The sequence below is a fragment of the Apium graveolens genome, chromosome 8 (assembly GCF_009905375.1).
Source record: "Apium graveolens cultivar Ventura chromosome 8, ASM990537v1, whole genome shotgun sequence".
Classification (NCBI taxonomy): domain Eukaryota; kingdom Viridiplantae; phylum Streptophyta; class Magnoliopsida; order Apiales; family Apiaceae; genus Apium; species Apium graveolens.
Genome location: NC_133654.1, coordinates 248,562,349 through 248,590,125, shown reverse-complemented (window position 1 = coordinate 248,590,125; position 27,777 = coordinate 248,562,349). Strand labels below are relative to the sequence as shown.

Below are 27,777 nucleotides of genomic sequence, written 5' to 3'. Positions count from 1 at the left end.
TTTCCATCAGGATCTGGCTTCTAGGAGCATTCAGCTTAGCGTATTCAGTAAACTTTTGCCCAGGTCCTCCCTTCTTGGGGTTTGAATCAGGGTTTTGCTCGGTTCTAGGATACTTGTCCTTAGCGATATACTCCAGATCAGTTTTCCGCTTCTTGCCTCCAGTGGGCTCATTACTCACTACGGTCTTCCTCATGCTTTTTCGACCTTGATATACTTCCCTGCCCTATCCTGGAGCTGCAACATGCTTTCAGGGGGACGTTTGACCAAGGACATCTTAAAAAACTCATCTCTAGTTCCTTGCTGCAGTGCTATCATGGCTACCTTATCATCAAGGTCTGGGACTTTTAAAGCCTCCTTTGTGAAATGATTCAGGTAGTCTCTCAAGAATTCCTTTGTTCCCTGCACAATGCTCATAAGAGATGCTGAACTTTTCTCGTGAACTCTCCCGCTGATGAATTGCTTAATAAAAGCCTGACTTAATTCTCTAAACGACCCAATAGAGTTTGGGGGCAAGCGACTATACCACCTTTGAGCCATACCCGACAGGGTTTGAGGGAAGGCCTGACACTTAATAGCCTCATTCACGGGCTGCAGCAGCAGTGCATTAGAGAATGTCCTAACATGATTAGCGGGATCTCCTGTGCCATCATAAGCTTTGATAGTTGGCATCTTGAACTTCTTTGAGATATGGGCATCCATTATTTCTTCATTGAAGGGCGGAGTAGGATCATCAGGATCTCCAAGGGGAAGAAGATTGCTTGGATCAGCCCTTGGGACAACAGCCCTTCTCCGTACTGGACCATCCAGGTCTATGACAGGAGGAGGATTTCTCCTGGGAGGTAGTGGGGGTCTGGTAGTCTGGTGCGCCTCCAAGTCACGTCTCAGCCTCATGAGCCCGGATCCTTTCCTGCACTTCTTGGGGGTTTATCCCTTGGGTGCTTTGAGGACGTTGGCTTCCATCAGCCATCGGTTCTTTGCCAGCACGTCTTCTTCTTGGGGCTACTTCATCATCCGAAGATTCAGAGTCTCTCTCAGTGTAAGGACCAGAAAACTCCTGATCCTCAGGGTCTCATATATAAGGGGACGATCGCCCTCGTGCTTCACTCCGTCCAACATGTCCACTTCCTCCCACCTCAGGGTGAAGGGGCATCCCATAAGGGGGGTTAGTTGTCACAACAGTTGAATACTCGTACCCAATGGGTCGAGAGTTCACAGGTGCATGTAGTTGTTGAACTTGGGGATTCGTACCTTGAATAGCCGGGGGAATCGTCCCTTGTGGCTGAGGTTGAATTGCCCCTGTCCGGGCTTCCCCTTGGGTAGGTTCATAAGTTGAATGAGGAGGTATCTCCACGGTTGATGAAATCACATGAGTTGTCCCCGATGGTGTTCCTTCCTCCAGAGCTCTAATTGTTCTCCGTGTTCTTGCCATGGTTGTTGTTGTGCTTTCCCACAGACGGCGCCAAATGTTATGGATCAAAAACTAAGATGTATAATTGTTGTATTTATTACTAACGAACGTGAGCTTCGAGTCTCGATTTGACTGCTCTTGTGTTTCGTGACTCAATCTGCCTTAACAAGATGCCTACGTACCTTGCTGATTGCCAAGGATCAAGTCAAAAAACGTAGTTCTGATCTGTGGAGTGAGGCCCCTTATATAGATGTTAGAAGTCCTTGAATTGGACTTGGTATAGGAGACTTGGTGGTCAAGTCTTTGAATTAGAATGGACTTGGAAGTCCTAGGAAGTAGGAAACTGATTCCTTATCCTATGAGGTTCCTTGGAGGTCAATCTACAAGGATTTATATCCCCACTAGGACTTATCTTAATAGATGTTTTTCTCCCTTATTAATTAATTACGAAATTAATTAATAATCAGGTTTTGGGCCTTCTTTGTTCCATCAGGCCTGATCGACGTGTTAACCTTTTTGGTCTGAATATCATACATCTTCTTATTGGGTTTTGCAGCCCAATTCATATGTAATTAATGCAACATTAACTACGTAATCATGATTTATTTATCCCTATCATTTGCCCTATCAAATATGCAAAATAGTAAAATTACCAAAATAAAACATATAAAAAGTATTTATTTACATGTTATCTGACGTCTTTATAGCACCCTCACTTTCATATAATTTTATAGGGAAATTCCCTTCTTTACGTGTTTTTAATACTATTTACAATTTATAGTTCTTACAAATCCATTTTCACTTATATGGTCTTAAAATAACACATACCCATAACTAATCTATATTTTATGAGTATTGCTATAGGCAAAATTTGTATATAGTCATATTTCTAATATTATACTTAAAATAACACACACACACACATAACTAATCTATATTTTATGAGTATTGTTACAGCCAAAATTCGGTATAAGATATATTCGAGTTATTAAAGTGTGGCCAATTAGATGAAACTAGCTCTATAGCCCGTGCAATGCACGAGCATGTTCTCTAATGCGTGAATTGATGTTATTTTGATTGTAATTATCGACGATATATTCATGTTGTTTCATGATGGATCGATTAACTAAATATCTCTCTTTATGGAATTGAGATCGATGTCGTACTTAACGTGTTTTTTCTCAAAATGAATTGAATATGCGGCAATAAAATCGAAATATACGATTAAAATATTATACAAATGACAACACACATATCTCATGAAAATAATTACAATGAATGAAATATTGGGAAGTTAATTAAAGAGTTACTATATTTGTTTACATGGTACAATTAGTGATACAAAATACAATGAATATGGGCTAATTCTTACTTTCCATATTAGAAAATGTAATGATTGGATATGAAAGCCGACATATTAAATATAATATTGTACAATTGATAATATAAATACATTTTTCAATATACACCATTTTTTATGATAAATATATTAATAGATAGGTCAGTAATCAATGGTTATGGAAATTGAAAAATGGACTACATCGGTTGAACTACCGTAAAAAATCGAGTATTTATCGAAATGCTAAATTGAAATAATGTCGAACATATTTTTATATTCTTTTTAAAATATATAAGTAAAATAATTATATTTGATATGTGTAAAATTGCATTTGTACATCCATACTAAGTTATAACATTATTTTGTGTGCATTATTTATTAAAATAATAAGAGTCTTAATCATCTTTACGCATCTCTCTTCTTCTTCCCTTATCTTTTCAGTATCTATTCGGCAACCGTCTGATTTCTTCATTTAAAATCGTCATTCTTCACCAACTCGATGTTGAGTATATTTCTTCTTCCTTTTCTTCTCTTCATAGCCTCAAATCATGTGTTTGATTCGTCAAATTTTGACCGGAAAATTGCCGATTTGGATCGAAAATGGCAAAAAATGTTGTATGCTCCGATTTTGCTTTATAATATTGTTTGGTTGCCCTCCAAGCAATTTATCGGTAAAATTGTCGATTTCTATAACACTGCAGTAATCTTATAACTCTTTTACTTATATCTCTGGAAAAACTTTAAATTGGTTAATGTACGAAAAATGATTCACCTTACTATTGTAAAATATTAATGTAACCGTAATGAACTTGATATTTTAATATTTTATTATATATATTCAAAATCTTCAAACCGGACTTATTTTATATTCGATTTGGCCATATAATAAGAATCTCAACTTTATTATACACCCTCTCATAACCCACTATTTTATTCATATACAAAGAGAATATCTATTATATTTCTTGGGTTTAATACTTGATACACTAATATTGTCATTTTCAGATTAGCTAACATATTAAATTTATTTACTGAAAATAAATTTATTTTATATAAAGTTTTCAAAGAAATAAGAATTTACTATATATACATGCAAATATTATAAAATTTTAGATATCTAATTATAGGTTGTTAATATTCAATTATAAATTGTAACATATATAAAATTAATAATAGTAATGAGTTAGGTGTAATTAATATATGTTATTAAATATGGAAATTATTTATATTTATTAATAAGGAGTAATAATGACCTAAGTGTAATTAATATATGGTATTAAATTTGACAATTATTTGTATTTATTATTGAGGGTAAATTGGTAAATTGGAATAAATTGTCTCACCTAACCCCCATATTTGCTCTATTATATATATAATAGATTAGGGTAAATTACCAAAATCAAGTCAAATCAGAGCCTACCCCTTTTTTAAGAATAAAAGGGCGCGCCTTCCATAACTTGAGATAAGGGGCACCCTGACTTATGGAGAAGTCAGGGCGTGCCCTATTATTTTACTTGGAAGGAGATAGACTTTAGAGAATTTCCTCGGACATTTTTTTTGGATGCTTTGAAGGTTTTTAACTGGAGTTCAGGATGAAAAATCTAAACCCATTAGGTTTCTTGTTCGCAAAGAACTACGTTGGCGTGATTCCCTATAAATAAGGATACATAGGCAAATGTCGGAAGTTAAGAGAGCAAATGAGTCACCACCAACCCTAATCAATCTTAGACACCAATAAACACACAAACACTACACTTTACTCAATTTTCCTGCGAATAACCACCGTCATATATCTAGAATCCGACGACGTACCTCAAGTTTTGTTGTTACCAAATTCTTTCGTCAATAAGTATTAGTAGATGATGAATTATAAGTGCGTGATTGTTTGTGGGTGTTTATATTAGAGATTGATTGATGATTGATTGAAATATGATGAAGTTATATAATTCATGATTTTCTATAAGTATGAAATTAGAATTATGACTATATATGTTGAAAACAAAATTGAATACAGTTGTGCGTTGCAACTATTTGATAAAATGTATGGGAGAAGTAGATCATATTTGAAAGTAACTTTACAAAAAAAATGAGATAAAAGTTGTATCGTAGGTTGCAAAGCTGCCGATCATAGGTTGCAACTTAAATAATCTTTTGATTGGTTTTCAATGAAGTTTCTTTGAATACTGAAATAATTGCATTCAATTGATTAATAATGTTGCAGCTTCAATTAAAATCAACTTTAAAATAACATAAGCAACTAAATTAACTTTAAATTCGACCTTTTCAAAAATTAGTTCAAAACTATATTCTAGTTTGCAAAGTTGCATATCATATATATGAAAACAAAACTTAAGAAATGTTATATTTGTAATTTAATTTTGAAAAGATCTTATATTTGAAAATAATTTGTATAATGTGGGTATATCAAGTCCTTTTCAATTTACCAAATGATTACTTCTTTTAAAAGCCCATAGGGGAAAAACCCGAAACAAGGCCCAAGCATCAAAGTAGAACCAGCTTTACAACAAAGCTATTTATCCACCATCTACAAAGACCGACAAAACCAAAAAAAAGTGCGTGTTTGTGTGTGTAAAAATCATGCCCAAACCCCTAAATTAGATCACTCAAACCCTAACCTATACACACAACTCAGAACCTATACACACAACACTCACAAACATGTCTCTACCTCCTGTAGAGTGTGTGTATGTAACTGAAGACTGTTTAAAGGAATGGAAAACTGGAAACCCTAGCTTTAAGTTGACTCAATCGGTTCCGATTGTCAGATTTCTCTACGAGCTTTGCTGGTCTATGGTATGCGATTGTTTCGATGTTTCGAGTGCTTGTTTTTGTTGAATTCGATGAATTTGTTGAATTTATGGCGTGATTTGATGTTTTGTGTTTGTGTAGGTTCGCGGTGACTTGCCGTTTCAGAGGTGCAAATTGGCGATTGATTCGGTTGAGTTTTCCGATAGGGAGGATGATGAAGGTGTTGCGTCGGATTTTGCGGATATTGTTACTCAAATGGCTCAGGATGTGAGTCGTTTTTGTTGTGGCTATGTTATACTATGTTGCAATTAGGAGTAAAGTGTTGGTTTACATAATTTGTTTGTTTCGAGAAATGTTGTAGTTATTGGAATTGAGCAAAGTTTAGTGAAGCCGAACTTGAGTAGGAGGGAGTGGTAGTGTGGGAATATAGTATGGATTTATTTAGTTGATTGGCTATGATACTGTTGGTGATGCCATTTATGTAGGATAGTGTTAAATAGTTAGAAACCGGATTAAGAATTTTTGTCTGGATTGTACCTGTAGAATATGGTGGTGAGTTGCACATGCCGAAATAAATGAATAAACCAACAATTTGTATCACGAGCAACTACAAGCGCTTACCTAAATAGTACAGTTTCTTCTGACCGCTAGGGGTCATAATTGTCGATGTTTTTTGTTGCTGTTGTAGCATTGTGTAATATTCTTCGTTTGTGTAGAGGATTTTTAGCAGGGTATGATGAAATCCAAACATTTTGCCCATGTAGGAAAATAAAAAAGGTGGGAAAATGGGATGGAAAGAAGGGATATTCGCCTGTCACGCACAGGCGCACAAAATCGTTACAAACACTCATAATAAGAAGATGTATTTTAAAAAATTCACCTATTAATGAAAATTGGCTTCATTAAAAAGTGAAGAAGACTAGTATTTTGAACAGATATTCTTAGAACAATTGGCCAGATACCGAGAAGATAACTATTACAATCTATTGGAACTTGTAGATAACTAATACAAATTATCTTAATTCTAGAATATTTAAAACTAGATTACACAAATGCTCATGTACCTAAATTAAAACATGGAATTGTTTACAAGTTACAAGTAATTTGATTTTCCTTGGCTCTACATCACTTGTGTAGTTGTGTGCGATATTGGTTTCAATAATTTAGGCTGGTTTAAATCACCCTGATAATAGTGTGGATTTGTCTCTCTTAATAAAAATGAAGCACAGCTTTTCCCGTATTTGGATTTACATATTTTTATGAAAATTAATTTTAAAAACGGCTATTCTACTGTTTTGAGATCAGATATTGTTTATAAGGCATTCCGGTCAAAAAGAATAAAAATACAATAAATGAACTTTGAGGGAACTTCGATTTCTTTTTTCATTAAGGTTATTTGGTAAATGGTCTTTAGTTGTACCAACAAAAGTGATACAACAGATAAGTAGGCTAATATTGTTTTTTATGTATTATATTATATAGTATATAATGATATATCAACTTGATGTTTTAGACTTGAAAAAGTCTTGGTTAGGCATTATGTATATTTTATAGCGAGGATTTGATGTTTTGCAGCTTACATTGCCTGGAGAATATCGCAGCCGACTTATTAAACTTGTAAGTACCTTGTTGAACATATTTTTTCTTTTTGAGCCAGATCTGTACATTTCCATGTCATTGTGAGCGTGTATATAAATTATGTGAACCATTATGCATTAATTTTTGCTCAGTGTTTGTGCTAGACATGGTTGTTAGGTCTATAAATGCTACACTTTATCCATTGTATTATTTTGGGACATCTATTGTTGATCAGGAACATATCCACTTGGTGCTGACTGCTGAGGGTCGGTAGTCTCTATTCCTGATTTTAAAGAAAAAATAAATTAGATTACTGAATTTTCATTGTAACTAAAGGCCGTGATCTACATTCACAAATCATAGTTTTATGCACCTTTTAATAATACAAAGACCACCTTAGAATCTAAATTTCTGTGTTAATTGCAAAGGTCTGATAAAAAATGATTCAAAGGCTAGGATCGATAGTACTACCTGGAACTTTTACTTGGACAAAAACTGATATACATATCATCATAAGATGACAGCTGCAAAATTGTTTCATGCAGAAACCTTTTTCTTATGAAACAAATATTACTTTTAGAAAAGAACTTTGTTCTGGAGTTTGACCTTGCTCTTCCACGCATATTTATCAAGTTTAAGTTTTTGGATAATACTTTGCCTCCGATATTATATAATGAACACTGTAGTTTTATTATGTTTTTGTAATGATCTTATTCTGATGTAGCAGTGCATGTGCACCCACACCCCCCCACACACAGGTATATAATATGCTGACATCTTTGCCATGCAAGCTACTGCTGTTCTGTGCCTGAATGTAAATGAAAAATTTGCTGCTTTGGTAGTTTTTTTATCCCGATTGTATATTTTTCCTTATAATGAAGTTTTTGTCTATGAGTACTGATTTGAAAAGGGAGTTCATGAACTTACAATATCACAAAAACTAATGAACAATGATTATGGATCTTTTCCCACACCCTCGATATTATAGCAGATGCTTTGGTGTTTTGCCTGCTGTTCATTTTTACACATCCTCTTATTGTCATATCTGATTTTGTTTTCTGTTTAGGCTAAGTGGCTTGTGGAAAGTTCATTGGTACCTCTGAGGCTCTTTCAGGAGCGATGTGAGGTTGTTACATTTAGAACTTTGACTTTGCCTCACTATATGAGATAACAAAAAATTGATAATGTGAAGACAATGACATTGTGTTTTTCCTTGAAATCTTATAGGAAGAATTTCTGTGGGAATGCGAAATGATCAAGATAAAGGCTGCAGATTTAAAATCAAAAGAGGTAAGGATTACATAATACTGTACAGTTAACATTGTTTTTGTTAATTCAAGTTATTACTTTTAGTTATTTTCTTCCTCTTACATTATGTGAAAAAAGTTCGCAAGATGTTCCATCACTTCTCAGTAGTATTTTACGATTTAGGATAAGCCTCTACGTGTGAGTTGTGCTAACTGGTTTGTGATGTTGGATGTTTTTTTGGCCAATACAAATTTTGATAGAATGATGGGAAGCCTATGTTTTTTCTTTATCTTTAATGACCCCTGCAATATGAGGAATGCTGTATGTTCAAATTATTAAATAAATTACATGGCTAATAAAACTTCTGTTATTGTGCTCTCAATTTTAGGTGAGAGTAAACACTCGACTTCTGTATCAACAAACCAAATTCAACCTTCTACGAGAAGAGAGTGAAGGTTATGCTAAGCTGGTATGGTCATTTTTCTCTTTATTCTACATGAATATTGTTCATTCCACTACTTATTCAGTTTGTCGTTAGTGCACTCTATCAAACCTCATAGTTTCTCGAAGGTTTTATGTGTAGTTGACCAATAAGCATCATGCTTTTGCTCTCTAGAAAGATTATTTGCCTGCTTTTGGGATTTCTCACATTGTTAGAAGTAAAATGATCATCCTTGAAAGCGAGAGACCTTATGATAATCTATATTGTCATCTCAAACAAATTGTGTACGTTATTATATATTTAAGCACTAATTGCGAGTTGTAAGTTATATGTTAGAGAGGTTGTTTCCCCAAGTTTTTGTGGGTTCAGTACAACTTGGCATGCTTTGCAACTAAGCTTTGAGCCAGTTTGATTGCAAGTGATAATGTAATTTACTTTTCTGACCTGAATAGGCAGTAATATGGAGTAGGTAGTTACTAACTAGGATGCTGAGGGTGGCAGTGGCAATATACTTGCTTCTGAGCAGCCAAGCACGACTACTGGGGATATGGGTGACAGGGTGAGCAAACCAAAGACCAAAACCCGAACCTTCTAATATTTCGAACCAAACTGAACCAAACCGAACCGTTCCGAACTAAAGAGTTTCGTTTGGTCCGGTTTAGAAATAAACCAAAGTTTTACCCACATTCCATACTTGAAAGTCACGTTATGAATGGAACAAAGCGGGAAAAGATTAGAAACAGAGATGTTGAGATAAATAGACACACCAGGCACGCACACACAGACACATTTATGTTGTTAACATGAAATATAACACACAACAGACCTAAATTACATCACATGAGTTCACACAACATAACTCTCACTCTCTTGGAATTTTATAATCGTTGAAGTTTTCTTCAGTTGACATTCCAAAATTAGTAAATTGAATATAAATAATTCCTCCTTTAAATTTCTACAAATTTCTGAAATACATTGCGATAGCTTGAATTCTGAACTTACAACCATTCACAACAACATACAAAAACTTATCCATTTGACACTTTACCTGACCATGTCCCATAACAAACGGTAACAAGATCTTATACTTCGATATTGTAAGTACGAATATGGCAAAGTAGACATCAATAAAGTCAAGAGAGAAATCAGCGGGAATTGGAACTTAAAATTTAAGGGGCTTAGTGGAGACAATGCTATGACTTACGAATATTGAAGCGGAGAAGCGATTGAGGAAGGAGGACTAAAGATAGAGGCATCATATAGATCTAGGGTTACTGAAAAGGCTGGATGTTCGCAAGCACCTCTGTATTCATTCTTCCGTTTACTTGTTCTTGTCTTGAGGATCTTCTTTATAATTGCTCAATGTCTGGCTAAATTGTTTTTTACTTTCTCTCCTCTGGCTGAGATTCAAAAATTTTATCATGTTAACTTAAAACGTAGATTACCCTTCTTTGTGGGAGACCAGAGGCTTCATCTCAGAATGGATCTGCAGCAACAGTCGGAATAATCAAGGTTTCTTTTAAGTTGCTATTTCAATGCAATACTTTTTTTTTTGCTTAATTCTGTATCCATTATAACAATTTTTTTGTTTTACAGTCATTGATCGGACATTTTGATCTGGATCCTAATCGTGTTTTTGACATTGTAAGTTAGTGCGCTTTACTATTGTTCTAATTTTATTTGCTATTTTCAAGGCTTGGCATATTTTTAAAAAAGTTTTTCTATTGTTATTTTTCTGAAAAGACTTAAAGGGATGTATTGGAACAACACCTTCTTCATTTTACCTGGTGTTTTGATTTTGTAGGTTTTGGAGTGCTTCGAACTACAGCCTGATAATATGGTGTTCCTGGACCTCATTCCAATTTTCCCCAAGGTTGTGATACGCAACTTGCATCTAGAAACATGATTATTACCTAAGTTGGCAGGGATGGTTACAATGCTGTATTGGTACATTTCTGTTACTGATTCTGGAAACTGTCTTTGCAGTCCCATGCATCGCAGATACTTGGGTGTAAGTTTCAGTATTATCAGCGGATGGAAGTTAGTAGTACTGTACCGTTTGGACTTTATCAGCTTACAGCACTTCTGGTTAAAGAAGACTTTATTGATCTCGATAGCATGTGAGTATTTGATGTACAATGGTGTGATTAAGTGACGACTTTCTGCTGTTTCCTTTTAGTTGGCGCATTTCCATTGATCGTTAACTTTTGATACTCGAGTGCTTGACAAGATGCACCTATTTAAGGTCTTGTGAATTTTGAAGTTTTTAATTAGAACTGAAATACTGGCATGGCGGTGTTTTGTTGAATAAGTTATATATATATATATATATATTTTTTTTTTTGCTAAATTTATAAGTTATATATTTAGGATACTTGAAGTCATCATTATAACTTATTTATTGAATATTGGCACCAGATTTTGTTATCATGACATTTAGGATCGAAGGGCCTATAATCAATGATTATGTAAATTTAAGATACCCTGAAAAGGTGACTATTCTCAATAGATTTGTAAATCAGCACTTCATTTTTCAACTACAATTTACTTTTAAAGTTCCAAGTGATCATTTGTTAGATTAGTTGAAGTTGAAATATAGGCTCCGTTTGGGAGTGCTGTTGAAAACTGCTGTGTTGTGAGAAAAAGTGCTGTCAGGAAAATTAGATGACTGTTTGGTAATTTTTTTAATTTATGCATATTTTGAGATATAATATATAAAAATAATATTTTTGAGAAGGTTTGATGGTGAAACTGATAGCTACTTTCTGCAAAACTGAAAACAACTTTTTTCAAAAGCATGGGAAGACATGCTTTTGCTAACAGTAGCTTTTAGATCAAAAACGTTTTTTCAGACAGCAGTTTTTAGAATTTACCAAACACCTATATGACAGTTTTCTGCAAAAAGCTGTTGTAGCTGTCTGCAACAACAATACCAAACAGACCCATAATCTCTCTTTATAATCTTTAGCTGCTAATATACTATTGGTAGCTTTACCTTTAAGCTGAGCCATTTTTTATGAATAACACATAATATTCTTACTGTAAGAACAAGTTATTAATTGTTTGAGTTGTGTATTTGACAAAACATGCTACATCCCTCGTCTTCTTTCAGATACGCACATTTACTTCCAAAGAATGAAGATGCATTCGAGCATTATAATGCTTTCATTGCTAAGCGATTAGAAGAGGTACTTAATTATTTGCTGCTTAGATGAAATCCCCTGTAAGAATATTAATAATTTCTTTTTCTCCAACTTTTATCTTACTTCCTCAGTATATATTTATGTCTTTATTGCTGTTAAAGCATTTAAGCTCTTTTGCTCTCTGCTACCTTTTATCTTCTGTGTTTTTTTTATTTGTAAACTAATATGCCATTTTAGTTATGTCACTATTATTGTCTCGGTATAGCTAAAATAACCTTTCATTTGTGGTGTTGAGAAAATGTATTTTTCTCCTAATCCAAAGTAGGATGTGTTGCATTTTCTATCTGGCACTTTGTGCTAGGAAAATGTCTACATCTGAACGGTAATTAGCTTATTCGTAGAAGTTGCATATTTTCCTTGATGGGTTTTGATAATTGTAATGGCGGCCTACCCGACTTATGTTTTCTCCTTTGTCTTCATTTGCTTAAGCGCCATCTCATTGTCACTGCAGGCCAACAAAATTGGAAAAATAAATCTTGCTGCGACAGGAAAGGATCTTATGGATGATGAGAAACAAGGGGATGTGAATGTTGATCTTTTTGCTGCTTTAGACATGGAAACTGAGGCAGTTGATGAACGATCTTCAGAGTTGGAGAATAGTCAAACGTTGGGATTGCTTGCTGGATTTCTTTCGGTGAATGACTGGTGAGTCTGATATAAAAATATAGATGTTTGCCTTCAGTGTGGCTTTTGGGCTGCACATTCGCTTGCTAGAGGAACAATTTAGCTTCTAGGTTGCAAATAATATGATTGCTTTTTAATTTAAGTACGTTATCTTGATATGGCTTACAGCTCTTCTAGTGAACTTTTACAACTTACTCTTCTGTTCCAGCAGTTCGGTTCTGTCCAGTCTTCAGAATTAGGACTTTTACCTCCTTTTATTCCCTACAATTAGTGTGCGTTAGCCAGCTGGCCATAGTGGCGACGAGTGATCGACGAGTGATGCACCCTTACTTTCAAGGGGTCCTTTTTTCATCATTGTTAAAGGCATCAAAGTTTTATTCTTAGTGGTCTTTGTGTTGTCGTACTACCTTGAAGATGCCAATTGATTTTATTGTTATATTCTCACATACTTGACATTCATACTTGCATGTTTTAAATGGTATTGATTTTTTTTTTTGTATTCTTCACATTTTCAACTACATCTCTTTCTATAACATTTTGTTGGATGAATCAATTATATATTGTGTGCATCAGTTGTAAGAAAAGCTGTCAATTTGCGAACTGATTCTTATTAGTTACCGTGTGCGTTATACATTCTAAATTCTAGTTGAGGCCATGTCATATATGATTGGATTCTGAAGTATTGGCGCATTAAGCTAGATTATGAGATTATTTTAAGTTTTTTTCCCTATTGTTTGTTGGTTGTTATGTGTGTGATACTTTTCTGACTTTTCAGGTGTCATGCCCATATGCTATTTGACCGTCTCTCCCCTTTAAATCCAGTGGAGCATATTCAAATTTGCAACAGATTGTTTAGGTAAATGTAAAGACTTGAAGCAAATAATGTTCTTCTAGTTGCCTACTTTCTGATATTGAAATATATATCTGCTACTATTATATATTAATGTCTTCAGTTTATGTATCCAGGCTTATTAATAATTCAATATCCTCGGCGTATAAGCTTGTCCATCAAGTGCAACATCAGCATGCTGGTTTACAACCAAGAGCTGATGCTGATTTTGGGGAGACAACAGCTCCAAATGTCCATCGAAATTTCATTGATCTCCCTAAGGAGCTTTTTGAGATGCTGTCCTCAGCAGGACCTTATCTTTATCGTGATACGTTGTTGTTGCAAAAGGTACTTATTTGGTGGTTTCATGTGTCAGTATCTAAAAGTAAGGATTCAGGTTTTATTTCTCATAGGGAATCTATTTTTCGTAAGAATCCTCATATTTAAGGATTCAAATATCTCAAGAATATTGCACCTGGTTCATTGATAAATAAATGATGATCGCACTATCTGTAATGTTGTGCATGATTCCCGAACATTATTATTTAAGTAACAAATGCTGAATTTCTTGATTGTTGCCATTTTGACCTGTAAAACACTACATGAAATAGTGTGGTACGAGATATTATAGTGCGAGGAACCAATTTATTAGGCTCCGTACCAACTTTGATTATTATCAATATATTACTTGCATGCTCAAAAATAAACTGTACTTGGGTGTTTATCTGGTTCATTGATAAACAGGTGTGTAGAGTATTAAGGGGTTATTACCTCTCTGCTCTTGAGCTTTCCAAGTCTGGTGATGGTGCCTTTAAATCGGACAATGCTCCTTTATTGAATAAAGCTCCTCGCATGCACTTAAGAGACGCCAGGTTAAGGATTGAGGAAGCTCTAGGAAGTTGTCTACTTCCTTCTTTACAGATGATACCTGCAAATCCAGCCGTAGGGCAAGAAATATGGGAAGTGCTGAATCTTCTTCCGTATGAGGTTGTCATTACAAGAAGTCGTTTATTATTTTTTGATTATGTGTAAAATAAGTTTATACAAGCCTTGATAAACTGATTACTCAGGCACGATACCGCTTATATGGTGAATGGGAAAAGGATGATGAGGGTACTCCAATGGTTTTGTCCGCAAAGCAGACGGCAAAGGTATATTATAAATTCCAAGTGTGAGATTGTTGTTGCTGTTAGCCAAGGATCGATTCACAGGCCATTGTATTCCACAGTTGGATACTAGAAGGATTTTGAAACGGCTTGCAAAGGAAAATCTTAAGCAGCTAGGCCGAATGGTTGCAAAACTAGCTCATGCCAATCCAATGACAGTTTTAAGAACCATCGTTCATCAGGTGCTTTGAAATAGGGTCCATAATGTAAATTTATATTTTTCTTAAATACTGTTGTTATAGGTTAACTTTTATAATAGGATGGACATTGATAACGGTGATTTATAAATGTGACAGATCGAAGCTTACAGGGACATGATTACTCCAGTTGTAGATGCATTCAAATACTTGACGCAGGTAGTTTAATTGGTTTGCTAAGATAACAATGTATCTTAACAATGCGCCTGAGTCTGAAATAAATATTGTTTCTCTTTATTGGACTGTATTAATTCCAAATATTATTTCCTGTATAACCATCCCTATGACGGACATTACCTTGTACCCCCCTTGGTGGACCGGATGACTAATCTGCAAGATGTCTAACTAGTTTTACATTAGTCCTTAACAATTTGAGATGTCCTGTTATCACTTAAATCTTCTATAAATCAGTTAAAAATGTTTGATTGATCACAGAAAGGGGTTCCCTGGGATTAAAGGAGCATCTTATTTACCGAAATGGTAGGACCAACTTAAACCAACCTGAATATACTTATGTTTTGTGTAATCTAAGAAGCCTGAGCGAACCAAATGTAACGTGCAATTGTAAGTTGTTTGAAAGTGAAGACTAATTTGGGGATTTCTAGTGAATTAATTGCACTTAATATGTAATTCATTGAACCATATGGAAAATTGTCAGTGGGTATGGTACCTGCAATTGCCGTAATTTTTGTTTATGGATTTTATTTTTCTCAATATTTGTACATTTTTCCATTAATTTCATTTTGCACTGATTTCAGTTATAGTTGCTTTAATTTCACATGCTATATGTGTTCTTGACACAGCTGGAGTATGATATTCTTGAATATGTTGTGATTGAGCGCTTGGCACTAGTTGGACGAGAGAAACTAAAAGATGATGGTCTTAATTTATCTGATTGGCTTCAATCATTGGCTTCATTTTGGGGTCATTTGTAAGTGCTACTTTTTTTTTTGGAAAAAATGTTGCCGATTATTCTATGGATGTGTAACTTTTCAATATAATCTGTTTACCTGTTTTCAATATTGTTCTTACCAAAATATTGTTTGCAGTATTTTGCTTCAATCATGGTTATCAGTATTTATTTAAGACTCGAGTCCAAATTTAATTGTTAAAGAAGTTCTGCATAAGTTTGCATTTTTAGGGTATCTTGTTGGTCCTTCCATATGCCTGTTTTTTTTATATATTTCTTCGTCTTTTCTCGAGTTCTTCCTAAGTTTGATACATTTTATCTATGAAAAAACATATTTGGCACATAATTTCCTAGAGCTCATTTGACATCTTAGTATAGAAGTCTAAAATAGCTACTTGTAATATTTAGAACCGGGGGATGCTTTACACGATGTCTGGGCTGCAGATTACTCTTGGTTGCAGAGTGACCAGAGGTGGGAATTTTGTGGACCTTGAAGTGCTATGTTTATTGTTTGTGTATGACTTCAAAATCAAATCTATGCTGCCAGCCTGTTGGATGGTTGCTTATCTGTCATCTATGTGATACTGTGATACTCTACTGATGTTATTGTAACGGTGATGAAATTGAGTGTTGTGGAATGGGGGGGAAAGAAACCTTCATGGAGACCTTCGACTAAAGGTGTCTTCCCATTGATATCCCCTGACCCTGGTGAAGCTTGATGTTCGTACTTTATTAAAAGGCTTTTAAAGGAACCTTTTGGATTGAAGGAAAAATATACTAAACAGTGCAGCCGTAGACATGTTTCCTGTCCTATGGAGGATTTTTTTCCCGTAAACATAATATGCTGTTTATGTGAAAAGCAGTTAGGAAACAATAAAGAGTATAGAGCAAATTAGATGTGGGAAACAATTGAATTCTGGCGGCTTCTGGTGTGTGAGGTTTTATATGGAGGGAAGAAATTAGTTTTTTTTTCAATGTTATTTAGTGAAGCAAAGCTTAAACTCTGAGGTGGATAAGATGGATATCAAGGTGTGTTTCTAGGAATAGTAGGAATTATCTTCAGCCTCCATTAGATTGAGCTTGTGCACATTATGTATGCTTTGTCCCTTCTAATCGTTGTGCATGTGACAAGATGCTAAATTTATTGATCATTCTTGAAGGTTAGTATTTGTTGGAAAGCCGGTGGTTGGGGTGCTTGGTTGTTATCATGTTCCTGTGAGAGTTGGTTTTCTTCTGAGGATTCACTGATATTGCCATTTCTTCTTATATTACTTCTTATGGATTATACTGGGACATTTTCCTAGACCCATACCATCTCCGAGGCAGCTGTTTATAACACTACCCTCAAATAGCCCCAAAGACCGTGATATGATAGGAGAGTTCTTATCCATGACAAGGGGAGATCAAAGATGTGTTAAAATTATTAGTCCTATTGTCCGGCCATGGTTTCTTAATACGTCCATATGTTGTGATAATATATCCGCACCTGACAGTTATAAAGGCAAGCAGTGTGTACTTCTACGACACCAGCCTTTGTGTTACTGGCATATGGTTCTTGATTTCAAATGAAATTTCAATTTTCTTAAAAGTGGCGATTCAAGTTAAAATCAAATGGCGTTCTTTGGACTGTCATCCACTGAAGTTGTCATTGGTGCTCTGATGGCTCTATCATTCAATAAATTGGTGAAGTCTTATAAATATCTGAATGAACCTTGTACTTTATGTATTTTGAAGAATTTACATAACTAATTATATGTTTCATTCAATCTTCCGTGTATGAAATATAGAAAAAACTCTCGTCTGTGAAACTATGAAGTAATTGTTGTGGCTGTCTCTTGTTGCATGTAATATAATCTATGAAACCATTACAGAATTCTTTACCTTTTTTGTTGTTGTTGGACCCGATAAAAGGTTATGTATATATATTGCTTAAGCAAAACTAGTTTAGTATGATATAATGTGTCTTGTATAAGACTAAACATATCCAAAGAAATTAAGAGTGATTTAATTAGCAAATCTGAATGTAACTTTGGTCCTCTATCGTTCTTCTTAAATTTGAAGTCCTTCACAATTTTTCACAATTTGATGTTCCTTGTGATGACGAGTTGTTGCTCACAAAGCTCAGTGTCATAATATTTGCACTTTGCTTTACGTGATCCGAAAAACGCATTGAATTCATGATTTTGTTTTCCATTCTACAATATTCCCAATTTTTCATGCACTCTCTTTCTAGTGTCCTTAACAGTAATTGTATGCATCCCTGCTACTAATTTATGTATTCTGTTTCTTGCTGTACTCCTGGCACCTGTTCAATTTCTAGGTAGAGCTGTAGAGGCAAGTTGGGCCCTTAAGAAAATGCTGCTAACAAATTTTCTTAATAGTTCCTAACAAATTTTCTTATGAGTTCCTTTTGTTGTTTCTTTTCCACGAATATTAAGTTTTACTTGCCTAGTCTTATCTGAAGGAAATTCGTACAACTTCATTTTGTCAAATTGTGCCAACATCTACATATCATACACTTGTGTATGTTCTTTTTTAATCCTGTTATATTGATACAGGCATACGGCTCATCTACTATCCCATGCAGAACAATTTTGATCATATTTTAGTAAACAATTACTGCCATGTAGTGACAGCTCTACCTAGTCTATTTGATTCTGTGACTTTTGTGTTAATTGTTACATTGCTAAAGAAAAGTGAAGTTTTTTACTTACTCATTAGAGGCCCCTCTGGAGAATTTCAAACTGACTGCTACCAACCTTTTGTAGGTGTAAAAAATATCCTTCAATGGAATTGCGTGGCCTTTTCCAGTATCTCGTGAATCAGTTAAAAAAAGGAAATGGGATTGAACTTGTACTCTTGCAGGTATCTTAGGTTAAGGGCATGCTGTTCGTCTGACATCTTTATAACCTTGGTGTATAACTTATTTAATGTTTATTGCCATTTTAGGAACTCATCCAGCAAATGGCTAATGTCCAGTACACTGAGAACATGACAGAGGAGCAACTTGATGCAATGGCAGGGAGTGAGACTTTGCGGTATCAAGCGACTTCTTTTGGGGTACCCCGAAATAATAAGGTGTTTCTCGAATCCTGTATCTTTATAAAGTTGTTGATATGTGTACAAGTGTTCCTACTTTTGTTTTTATGAAAAAGTTATATTTATTAAACACAAAATCTGGGCGAGAAATTTTCCCTAATGTTGCTATAAATGAGATTCTTGCTTCTTGGTGATATATATTAATTGACCTATCGATATTCACAGCTGTATCTTGAGTATATATATGTTTGTGTGTGTGTATGTATATTGCATGAGGTGAGTCTTTTTATACCTGCAAATATGTGAAGCTTACCCCTTCGAACTATATTGACACTTACAATTTTAAGGGACACCAAGATAGTTGAGATTCATCACCATGATGCTTAGAGACGGTGAGAGAAATACTGTCAGGTAGTTGAATAAAAGTTTGTGGCACAGATAAATAACTAAAATTGTTGCATCTGTTTGGGGCAAGATGTATTGGTTTTGAAAAGAAGTGATGTAGCTTGCTTGCTTAATGTTTGATGATAAATTTTGAAGTTGCTATAGGTCGTTTCATATTGGGACACAGCAACGACAACGTGTTTATTTTAATGACCTCCATGAATTTGATGTGTGTACATAGACATATATTATATATGTATAATCAATGTGCATGTGTGTATTATAAATATGTTTCTTTAAGTTTGGTACTGTTTTGAGGTCTGGAGATGCTAACAAGTATTCACCCCTGGGCAGGCGTTAATTAAATCGACAAACAGGCTAAGGGATTCCTTGTTTCCAAAAGAAGAACCAAAGTTGGCAGTTCCCCTTCTACTATTGATTGCCCAGCATCGTTCTGTGTAAGTTGTATGCTCCTTTGTTCTTTTGTGAGGAACTTGGAAATTATTTTACAGTGTAGATGTTTTCTCTATCTTTTTGTATGAAAAGTCCACCTTCAGGTATTGGGTTATAAATTAAATTATGCGATGTGGGATCTTTACGGCCAAATTAAAGGGTTATTAAATGGTGTCATAATGTCCTAGGAGTGTTTTTAATATGTCTAACTGTTGTTGTCTTTTCTCCTGCAGGGTTGTTATTAGTGCAGATGCACCTCACATTAAGATGGTGAGCGAGCAGTTTGATAGATGCCATGGAACCCTTCTGCAGTATGTTGAATTCTTAGCGAGTGCAGTTACTCCAGCATCAGCTTATGCTCAATTGATTCCCACTCTTGATGATCTTATACACCTCTATCACCTTGATCCTGAGGTTTTTGCATCTGAATATCGATTATTTTATTTCTTCCATTTCTTATTCTTGTTTATATGAAATGAGCCAAGATTGGATGATTACAATCTTGAAAATGATCATATAGATTATTTATTATTGAAGATTAATATAAATGAATAAATTAATATATGAGTATCTGAACGTAAAAAAACATGAAGGTTCAAATGTATATACGATTGAAATACATATCCTATCTAATTAACATTAAAAAAATGATTTATAGTAGAAACCATAAGACAAATTAAATTCTAGGTATAATGAAATTTGGCAATGGGATACCATCAGAAAGGGGTTCCGGCTTTTAATAAGCATGTTAAAATTAATGAAAATAATTTAAAGTTGCAAAATAAAAAACAAATAGAATTCTCGAGGTGACCAAATTTGGTACAATGATATATAATTGAAAAATGTTCTGATTTGATTTCACCAAATTCGGGACATTGAGGTACCATTGGAAAGGGGTTTTGGCCATTAATAAAGAGTATTAAACAACATTTATTGGATCAGATGCATACCCTTTTTATTTCTAACACCAGCACACATTCCCTATAGCAAGACGCTATTATTTCTTAACTTTCAGACTTCCTTTCATGCTCCATGACCTTGCTTTTGATTGTGATTTCTGTTATTAGGTGGCATTTTTAATATATCGACCCGTGATGAGGCTGTTCAAATCTCAGAGTAGTTCTGAAGTCTTCTGGCCTTTACATTGTGATGAAATTGCAAGCGCTGAAAAAGATTCAGCTACGAATCCATCAAGCCAACTTGTTCTTGATCTTGGCAGCGGGAGGAAACCTATTACGTAATGCTCTTTTTATCATATTAATACAGACTGGCAGTATAGTTATCCAACAGATGTATACCATAAATAAGGTTCATTTTTTTGGGATTGTTTACTTCTGATTACACATTGAAGTCGATTTCTTTCCATTGTAATTTGCAGGTGGTCAGCTCTCCTGGACACTGCTAGAACAATGTTACCTCCAAAAGCTTGGAATAGTCTCTCTCCTGATCTGTATGCCACCTTCTGGGGTCTTACATTATATGATCTTTATGTTCCTAGAAACCGTTATGAGTCTGAAATAAGCAAGCTGCATTCTGCTCTTAAAGCGTTGGAAGAACTCTCTGATAATTCGAACTCAGCAATCACAAAGAGAAAGAAAGACAAGGAAAGGATTCAAGAATCTTTAGACCGATTGACTAGTGAACTGCAGAAGCATGAATCAAATGTTGCATCTGTTCGTAGACGACTTAGTCATGAAAAAGATAAGTGGTTAAGTAGTTGTCCTGATACCCTGAAGATAAATATGGAATTCCTTCAGAGGTGTATCTTTCCACGATGTACATTCAGTATGCCTGATGCCGTTTACTGTGCCATGTTTGTGAATACTCTTCATTCCCTTGGGACACCTTTTTTTAACACTGTTAACCACATAGACGTTCTTATATGCAAAACTTTACAACCTATGATATGTTGCTGTACCGAGTACGAAGTGGGTCGACTTGGAAGGTTTTTGTCTGATACACTGAGGACTGCGTATCTTTGGAAGGTACATAATGGTCTTCTTTGGCCCTTTGGTTCATCGACATACTTGAAAGAAATTATTTTGGGTAAATTGATGATTTTGGGAGTATTTTTTTCATATCCATTGTCGTGTTTTTCAGAAAAATGAATCGATATATGAACGTGAGTGCGGGAATATGCCAGGTTTTGCTGTATATTATAGATACCCAAACAGCCAGCGTGTTACATATGGCCAATTTATTAAGGTACATTGTTTCTGGTCACGTATTATTTTTTGTCTGATTTTTCTCATATCTGGACATGTGTGGGGTGGGGGGGGGGGATGTTTAATGTATGTTTGTAATTTACACATTGAAATCAAATTTTAACTAAACGTAGAATAAAAAACTTAATCTGAATTTGTATAAAGTTGTGGCATACTGGAGGTTTGTGAACTTGTGTTCTGTTGAAAATCCAATTTCATCAACTGCCTTGGCAGAACCCCCCAGGTTCCTATGCGATGGTGTAGTAAATTTACTCAACAGAATCATAGTAATCATCATTCCATCCACATAAATAAACAGAATATTACATTAGGACAGAGTGTCCAAAGCTCGCATATACCAAACCTGAAAAATAAACCAAATAATGATTTCCATTTAGCTAATTATACTTTAGTTTAAACAACTTTATAATTTCAGTGTTCAATGTATGTTAGAAAGATGGCCATGTTTGACGTGATGGTCCTGTGTGTACTTCCTATCCTTGGTCACACGTTTAATACCTCTGGTAAGAGCCCATAAAAACAAGGGCAGAGCATAAGCTTTAATTACGGAAGTCTCTTTTTATGTCTTGGAAGATGTTTGCTTGATCCAACACAGGTCATAAGCTTTAATTACGACGGTATTTTATCTTTTACCTGAGGACTATTGATCACTGTTACTTAACAATTTTGACAATAATCTGGTAAGGACACGTGTGCAATATAGGTAACCTGTGAGGAGGATTGTTGGATTCTTTTTCCTTTGTTTCTCGTCTACTACTAGTGATATGTCACAGTGTGTGTTCCCCTTCCATATCTGAACACCTTGTTGTGTGGTTTAGATAGAGTGAACCGAGTACAATGGTATCATATGACTTAATGATGACGCAGTATTCTGCTTCCATGTCAAAGCACCTTGTGTTAAGATAGACACTTTCAGAAAGACCTTTTTTTACTGCAGCATGTTTTTTGTTATTCTAAATTCGTGCTTATTTAAGGATACTTTTGTGTTAATAACATTCCCTGAGTTCTGATAGGTACACTGGAAATGGAGTCAGAGGATTACCAGATTACTTATACAATGCTTGGAGTCGCCAGAGTACATGGAGATTCGGAATGCTTTAATACTGTTAACTAAAATATCTGCTGTATTTCCAGTCACCCGGAAGAGTGGGATCAATCTTGAAAAACGCGTAAGAATTAAATTAGTACTACATGCTCCCACCATCTTGAAATGTTGCCACAAATTTCTTTTGATTGTTACAGTTGTTAAGAACTAAACTGAAACAAGATATTGGTTTTTCAATTTTCTTACTGTTCATTTATCATTACATTTAGAATCTCCAGAATAAGTATATAGTACTCCCTCATCTATATTGTCCACCAATCAAAATCCTACTTCATTTCAATCATATTAAAAGAATTTAAAGTCTAAAAATGTATATTGATTTTTAAAAGTATACCCACAATTACCGTTTAATATACTATAATTAAAGGAAGTGGACAAAATTATGGGAAAACAAAAAAGGATTTGTTGCCGATACAAACGGGATGGATAGTACTAAATATGGATACCTATTTTGGATGTCTAACATCTGCAACTCATTTTAAACGAAGTCTTATAACAGTTGTTAGAGTGAAAAAAGTTATAATACGACAAAGGTGCTTATAGTTGGGTTTACCGGGTCATGTTGACCTTTCTTTTTATTGGCATTGTGTAGGTCGCCAAAATAAAAAGTGATGAAAGAGAAGATCTGAAGGTGTTGGCTACAGGTGTTGCTGCAGCTTTGGCTGCAAGAAAGGTAAGATTTATGAATTAAAATTTTTATGTTAAATTGATAGCTCTTATATTCTTTTTTAGTCTTCACATGTTGAACTGATAAGTTTTTTTAAAGATCTATTGACCTGTTCCATATTTCAGTCATCATGGGTTACAGAAGAAGAATTCGGTATGGGTTATCTTGAATTAAAGCCCGTACCTCCTGTTGCACCAAAGTCTTTGACTGGTAACGTAGCTCCTTCACATATTGGTTCTAGCGTAAATATTGCTGTGAATGAACCTGCTGGAGGAAGAACAAAACCTGGTGATGCGAAATCAGAACGAACGGAAACTGTGTTACCTGTAGCAGCTAAATCAGTAGAGAACCAAAAGCAGGGAGATGAATCTGGAAATAAAACAGTAGTGGAGAATACCATGAGAGGTTTTGTGAAGACGTCTGCAGAATCTGAGGTATCACTTGAATTATGTACAGAGATGACAAACTTTAATAGCCAGTAGGTAATGTGAAATGGAAGTAAAGCAGCAAGGGTTTCTCATTAATTTATTAAAGTTGTGTTGCAACATACGAAGGGCTAGAGATTTTATAAAATCACACTTAAGTACTGGTTCCAATCTCTCTCTCTCATGGTGCATTTGAAGATTTAATATCATTCAGTCCAGCATGTAGAAATCTTTAACAGTTATTGTTGTCTTATTATAGTGCTATCTACACATGGGGTGTGTTAAACTATAATAGAAACTTCATGTAAGCCCATACATTAGCAAATTATGCCCCAGATAATGTGAATACTTGTATGTGTCAGATTTTGAATACAACTTGGCTAGAGTTTGCAAGTTGTTATAGTTTGCTCTAAAGTGACTTGTTTGGAAATTATGATGTGCATTCTCTTCACTTTTGTTCTATGACTATATTATTTATACTTGTTAAATATTGATATCTTTCCAGATAAGATTCACCTTTGTAAGTAGAAATGAGAACCATTGATTCTAGTTCTTTGGTGCCAAGGGAGCAACATTAACTTATATTTTCTGTTAGGGAAGAGCCGCATTGAAAAGGTCAGTTGCTGCTGGATCCCTTTCTAAGCAAAGACAGGATTTTACCAAGGATGATGGTAAATCTGGCAAAGCAATTGGTAGAACCATAGGTACTTCATCCACTGTTGACAAAGATCTTCCAACACATGATCCATCTGAAGGGCGACAGGCGGCTTCTCTTACTACAGCACACAGTAGCAATGGTTTAGCTTCAGCTAAAGGATCAGCCTCTATTACGAGGTCTTCAGATATCCACAGCAGTGAACTGAAGTCAGAAGGTGGGGCTGGAAAATCTTTTGATTTGAGGCATTCATCTGTAAGAGAGGATGGCAATGAAGTCTCTGATTCACAAAGACAGTCCTCTCGGCAAGTCCATTCTCCGAGGCATGAATTTGCTACTCTAAAATCTGTTGATAAACCTCATAAGAGAATAAATCAAGCTGACGAACTAGATAGACTGAGTAAACGCAGGAAAGCGGATATTGATTTAAGAGAATTGGAGGCTGACATCCGATTCCCTGACCGAGAAAGGTCAGTTGATCAACGATTAGCTGATAAACCTAATCCTGCTGATATAGACAGACCAGGTTCAGATGAACAACTGAGCATTAGGGCTGTTGACAGATCAAAAGAAAAAGTTGGTGAGAGGTATGATCGTGACCACAGGGACAGAGTCGAGCGACCTGAAAAATCTCGAGGCGATGATAACATATCGGAAAAATCAAGAGATAGGTCAATTGAAAGATATGGAAGAGAGCGTTCTGTTGACAAATTGCAGGAGAGAGGTATCGATAGGGGTTCTGATAGGCTTACTGAAAAATCGAAGGATGATAGAATCAAAGATGACAGAATTAAGTCGAGATATAATGACACGTCTCAAGAAAAATCTCACGCTGATGACCGGTTTCATGGGCAAAGCTTGCCACCACCACCACCTTTACCTGCACACATGGTTCCCCAGTCAGTTAGCTCGGGCAGAAGAGATGATGATGGTGATAGAAGGTTAGGTGCTGCCAGGCACACTCAAAGACTCTCCCCTCGGCATGAGGAGAGGGAACGCAGGCGATCTGAGGAGAATTCTCTAATATTGCAAGATGATGTAAAACGCCGAAGAGAAGATGAGTTTCGTGATAGGAAGCGGGAAGAAAGAGATGCCTTTCCACTAAAGGTATGTTTTTCAGCATAATATGATGACTTCACTTTCTATCTTCATCGATCTGTTGTGATTCGGAGGATAAAAGCATACATGACGTGAATCGGTCAAATACATAAAAATTACACCGTCTGATTGAAAAATGCAGAAATGTAGATTAACTTGCATGTTGTGTTTCCTTTAGTAATATTCATTCTAAAATAACGTGTAATCAGTTTCTTGTGCTAGATTTTTCTAAGGTTTTCAATGCTTAACTATGATGTTGTCTTGCATTACATATTTGCTGAGGTGATGGTGCTGAAGTGAATTATTACGTAGTATGAATATGGATTTAGTTTAGAGTTTTTTTAAACTTTAGAGTTTGAGCTGATGGTTTTGTGATAATTATTTATGTTAAGAGACAAAATTTTCTAATACAAAAGGGGCTAATCTCAAAACCCTTGTTCTTGGCTTAGCTGCTTTGAGAAAGGAAGAAATTGCCAAAGTTTCAAGTTGGTTTGTAGAAAATTGTAGTTCGAGTCAATGAACTGCTCTCTACTTTTAACCTATATATTTTTATGATAGGCTGACAATGAATATCTCGTCGGATTTGTGGTATGTAATTCTCTTTACATAAACACATTTTTAATATCTTGTTGGACTGTGATTAAGTACATTCTTGACGAATTCCTGGTAACAGGATGTCCTTAAATATGATTTCATATTTTTTAATGCGCTTGACACTACATGCAGCAGATGGAGGAGAGAGAAAGGGAAAGAGAGAGGGAGAAAGCATACCTTTTAAAGGAGGACTTGGATGCCAGTGTTGCATCTAAGAAACGGAAACTCAAAAGGGAGCATCCACAAGCTGAAGCTGGTGAATATCTTCCACCAGGGCCGCCACCTCTTACTATAAATTTATCACAGCCTTATGATGGTAGAGAACGAGAACGGAAAGCAGCCATGCCTCAGCGCCCGGGTTATGTCGAGGAACCGGGACTGAGAGTTCATGGCAAGGAAACAATCAACAAGATGACCCGTCGAGATGCAGAACAGTATCCTTAAATTACTGTTATATTTTTAATTTTTAATTGATGGGGTGTGTCATAATTAAATCTATTTCATCAATATTTCCTCTGAAGTTTTGGTCTCTTTGAAGTACACTTCTTTACTATATTAGATAAATCTCCAATATCTTCTGGGGTAGAACCAAAGTTTGGTTAGATTGAAATTCAGACTAAAAATGTGAGTATTTTGTCCTAGGCGTCAGCTGTAGTGTCTTAAGTTCATATCTTGATCAACATGTTGGTGCTCATTTTGCATATCCTTGACACGCCCGCTTTAGAATGTATGACAGGGAGTTGGATGATGAGAAGAGACAAAGAGTTGAGCAAAAGAGGAGGCACCGCAAGTAATATGTATTTTTACGGAGACGGGGTATGGGGCCTGTGTTTTCACTGGTTACCTGTAGAACATGCAAATTGTAAATTTGGAGTTCTGTTTTACATGATGTACCGATCTTTTGCACCTATTATGTGAATCTACAGAAAAATTAGGTGGAGATGCAGATTGTTTCTAGGAAGAAAAGCCCTAATAGATTTGAGCAAAAAAATAGAGACTAGTTGAACAGGCATTTATTTCATGTAAATTGATTAGAGGATTAGTTTTGTTGTATACCGTTGTACTAGACCTTTTTCTGTTTTATTAAATCATCATAGTTGACTGCGATGAAGAAAAGGGTAAAGCTTTTTGCCAAATGCCCCTTGGACAAAAAGAAAAAGCTTGCATACACTGCGCACAAGGCCACAGCATAAAAGTTTATGCCTTGTAAAATTGCTCGACAATAGACCTCCATAATACTCGAACAAACTACACACCACATCAAAATTTCACCAACGTAACCCCAAAAACTCCCAACACATCAGTTTAAACGATCTTTGGCCTTTTTGCAACCTTTTATATCTGCCAAGTGCAAAGTGTGTACCTGGATTTTTAGGGTGGTGCAATGTGTGTATCTCAGGTTCAAAGAATGCAATGCGT

The 27,777-nt window shown here is 35.3% G+C and overlaps 1 protein-coding gene across 4 annotated transcripts; it reads left to right on the top strand.

The window, feature by feature from the left end:
- Positions 1-5,234: 5,234 nt before the first annotated feature.
- Positions 5,235-27,465, top strand: LOC141677181 (THO complex subunit 2). 4 transcript variants are annotated; one of them, XM_074482952.1, is made up of 33 exons: positions 5,235-5,561; positions 5,658-5,783; positions 7,092-7,133; positions 8,161-8,220; positions 8,322-8,384; positions 8,731-8,811; positions 10,225-10,296; positions 10,381-10,428; positions 10,589-10,657; positions 10,771-10,904; positions 11,897-11,972; positions 12,439-12,632; positions 13,387-13,467; positions 13,578-13,788; positions 14,185-14,427; positions 14,511-14,591; positions 14,669-14,788; positions 14,903-14,962; positions 15,607-15,734; positions 18,482-18,578; positions 18,663-18,791; positions 19,491-19,594; positions 19,823-20,003; positions 20,657-20,826; positions 20,968-21,574; positions 21,690-21,794; positions 22,828-22,983; positions 23,512-23,592; positions 23,712-24,020; positions 24,607-25,773; positions 26,323-26,352; positions 26,494-26,792; positions 27,083-27,465. In XM_074482952.1, exons 1-33 carry the CDS (start codon positions 5,427-5,429, stop codon positions 27,150-27,152), a joined length of 5,529 nt encoding a protein of 1,842 aa, XP_074339053.1. In that variant the 5' UTR covers positions 5,235-5,426; the 3' UTR covers positions 27,153-27,465. The 4 variants fall into 4 exon arrangements, with proteins under 4 accessions (XP_074339053.1, XP_074339051.1, XP_074339055.1 ...); XM_074482950.1 differs by having other exon boundaries at positions 26,491-26,792; XM_074482954.1 differs by lacking the exon at positions 26,323-26,352.
- Positions 27,466-27,777: the final 312 nt, after the last annotated feature.

Excerpts from the sequence above, each read along its gene's own strand:
- LOC141677181 (XM_074482950.1), top strand. The coding sequence starts at position 5,427 with ATGTCTCTACCTCCTGTAGAGTGTGTGTATGTAACTGAAGACTGTTTA. Across the intron at positions 13,789-14,184 it reads ATACGTTGTTGTTGCAAAAG|GTGTGTAGAGTATTAAGGGG; the intron begins GTACTTATTTGG and ends ATTGATAAACAG. Across the intron at positions 22,984-23,511 it reads GGATCAATCTTGAAAAACGC|GTCGCCAAAATAAAAAGTGA; the intron begins GTAAGAATTAAA and ends GGCATTGTGTAG.